The sequence below is a fragment of the Elephas maximus genome, chromosome 11 (assembly GCF_024166365.1).
Source record: "Elephas maximus indicus isolate mEleMax1 chromosome 11, mEleMax1 primary haplotype, whole genome shotgun sequence".
Taxonomy (NCBI): Eukaryota; Metazoa; Chordata; class Mammalia; order Proboscidea; family Elephantidae; genus Elephas; species Elephas maximus.
The window spans coordinates 50,566,387-50,569,507 of NC_064829.1; the positions used below are offsets into that span (position 1 = coordinate 50,566,387).

The 3,121-nt window shown below is 42.1% G+C and overlaps 1 protein-coding gene across 1 annotated transcript; it reads left to right on the forward strand.

Moving 5' to 3' along the window:
* Positions 1–343: 343 nt before the first annotated feature.
* LOC126085408 (S-formylglutathione hydrolase-like) lies at positions 344–1,340 on the forward strand. The gene has a single exon (XM_049900767.1). It carries the CDS (start codon positions 477–479, stop codon positions 1,323–1,325), a length of 849 nt encoding a protein of 282 aa, XP_049756724.1. The 5' UTR covers positions 344–476; the 3' UTR covers positions 1,326–1,340.
* The last annotated feature ends 1,781 nt before the right edge of the window (positions 1,341–3,121 follow it).

The window sequence follows — 3,121 nt, forward strand, 5'->3', positions numbered from 1 at the left end:
GAGGGAGCAGGACAGCAGTGGAATGCAGACCACAAATGCTCATAAAAAGGCCAGACTTAATGGTCTGACTGAGACTAGAAGGACCCCAGTGGTCATGGCCCCCAGACCTTCTGTTGCCGCAGGACAGGAACCATTCCTGAAGCAACTGTTCAGACATGGATTGGACTGGACAATGGGTTGGAGAGGGATGCTGGTGAGGAGTGAGCTTCCTCTATCAGGTGGACACTTGAGACTATGTTGGCATCTCTTGCCTGGTGGGGAGATGAGAGGGTGGAGGTGTTTAGAAGCTGGCAAAATGGACATGAAAATAGAGAGTAGAGGGGGCGGGGCCAGGGCCGGGTCAAGGCGGTGGCACCGGCGCCATGTTAAGGCCCCGCCTTCCCCTTGAGGCCCCTTCTTCTGTCCCTGCTGCCACCCGAGGATCATCTTCCCTTTGGCGCAGACAAAAAACCAAGTAGCAATTAAACAGGGAAAGAATGGCATTGAAACAGATTTCCAGCAACAAATGCTTTGGGGGCTTGCAGAAAGTGTTTGAACATGACAGTGTTGAACTGAACTGCAAAATGAAATTTGCTATCTATTTACCCCCAAAGGCAGAAACTGGCAAATGCCCTGCACTCTATTGGTTGTCTGGCTTAACTTGCACAGAACAAAATTTTATAGCAAAATCTGGTTACCATCAAGCAGCTTCAGAACATGGCCTTGTCATCATTGCTCCAGATACCAGCCCTCGTGGCTGCAATATTAAAGGGGAAGATGATAGCTGGGACTTTGGCACTGGCGCTGGGTTTTATGTGGATGCCACTGAAGATCCTTGGAAGACTAACTACAGAATGTACTCTTATGTAACTCAAGAGCTTCCCCAACTCATAAATGGCAATTTTCCAGTGGACCCTCAAAGAATGTCTGTTTTTGGCCATTCCATGGGAGGTCATGGAGTGCTGATTTGTGCTTTGAAGAATCCTGGAAAATACAAATCAGTTTCAGCATTTGCTCCAGTTTGCAACCCAGTGCTTTGTCCTTGGGGCAAAAAAGCCTTTAGTGGATATTTGGGATTGGATCAAGGTAAATGGAAGGCTTATGATGCCACCCATCTTGTGCAGTGCTATCCAGACTCTCAGCTGGACATACTGATTGATCAAGGGAAAGACAACCAGTTCCTTTCAGATGGACAGTTACTTCCCGATAACGTCATAGCTGCCTGTACAGAAAAGAAAATCCCTGTTGTTTTTAGATTGCAAGAAGGTTATGATCATAGCTACTACTTTATTGCAACCTTTATTACTGATCACATCAGACATCATGCAAAATGCCTGAATGCATGAAAAACTTCAAATATTGCAATCTCTTCGGAATGGTAAAAGTTTTAATACAGAAAAAAAGATCTCAAAACACTGGACTTCATGATGCTGAGAGGGCTTCATTCTGTAATTGAATCACCTGAATAAATACAGTCATTCCCCGGGTTACCAGGTTAAAACGTCTGACTTATACAGACAAAAAAAAAAAAGGGAGAGTGGAGGGAGAGAGCAGGCTGTCTCATTAGGGGGAGAGTAATTGGGAGTGTGTAGCAAGGTGTATATGGGTTTTTGTGTGAGATACTGACTTGATTTGTAAACTTTCACTTAAAGCGCAATAAAAATTATTAAAAAGAAAAAAAACTTAAGAAAAAAAAAAAAAAAGGTGGTGCAGGCCACGCCCCAGGGAAGCTTCCTTTATGTTGTGAATCAGGGATGTGACCATGAGCAAGGGTGTTATATCCCACCCTAATTCTCTTTAAACACAGGCAGAGGTTATGATTTATAACACATAGGAAAATCACAAAATGGAAGACAAGCACATAATACTGAGAATCATGGCCTAACCAGGTTGACACATGTTTTTGGGGGACACAATTCAATCCATGACAGTCTCTAAGGTAATGGGAGGAAGAAGGAACCGGAAGATTTTTTAAAAAAGCTCCGTGTCCAGTCATGCATCCCCCTCTCTCATCAATTATTGAACATGTGTGGATCACTTTGAATAGGTGAGGAATGTAAACAGTGTTTCTTTTTTAAAGGATGCTCCTGTAGTGGAGGCTGTAATCATGAGCAGAAGTGGGCACAATGTGGATCAAGTCTTTCTTGACCACTGATCATGTGTGTAGCACCCTGAAATATTATTCAGGACATCTGTCCTCAAAGATCTTACAATATTGTGTTGAAGACAAGCTTAACTCTTATGAAATACTAGGAAATAGTACAACCAGAAATTAAAGAATGAACAGCTAAATTCTGGAATAAAACCGTATCTAACATAGGGATTAGGAGAAACGGGAAACCAAGTAGGGTGCTGGTGGGATCAAAGGTACCTCCATGGCGGAAGTGGAATTTGGCAATGCCTTAAAAAAAAAAAAAAATTTTTTTTTTTAAAGAAACACTGAATTGCAGGGTAAAGAGTTTTAATATGGTCTTGGTTTTATTACATTATTAGGAACTGAAAGGAAGACTGACCACAACTCTGACAGTCTGTCTGATTTGCAACAGCCCCCACACCACAAATCGTCATCTGTTCTGATGTTTGCTATCAAGCTAGTATTATCCTTGTTCTGCCAGTCTCCTGAAGACCACCTAACCATCCTTTTGGTTGCATATTTCTTTGTGAATTATTGAAAAAAATAAAACAGTACATTATCAGCTTACTAACAAATTATCTATCCAAAAAGGATTCGAGGTAACTTCAAATATAGAAATAAAGTGAAGAATCCAGGGCAAGTAGAAATGTGCTAGGTGGAGATGGACTAAGAAGACTGAGAAAATTATGAGAAATGACTGTCTGATAGAGACGCTGGAAATTCTTGAGTCCCCAAATGATTGGGCATTTATTTAAGAAGAGCCTAATGAGAAAAAAAAAAAATCAAGCCTGGACTCAGGCAGGTAGATGTGACATTTTGAGAGGTGAGGTTGCCAGAGGTATGTGAGATTACTTAGAGAGGTGGATGACTTTCATAGCACATGCAGTAAATAAGATCCAGCAAGAGCTTTCAGAACATCCCATGTTTGGTAAGGAGAGATTTCCTGTTTCCCAGGATACTGCACAACTGGATGCTGTCCTGATTTGGCCAGTGAAAGGAGGGGGACTC

Excerpts from the sequence above, each read along its gene's own strand:
- LOC126085408 (XM_049900767.1), top strand. The coding sequence starts at position 477 with ATGGCATTGAAACAGATTTCCAGCAACAAATGCTTTGGGGGCTTGCAG.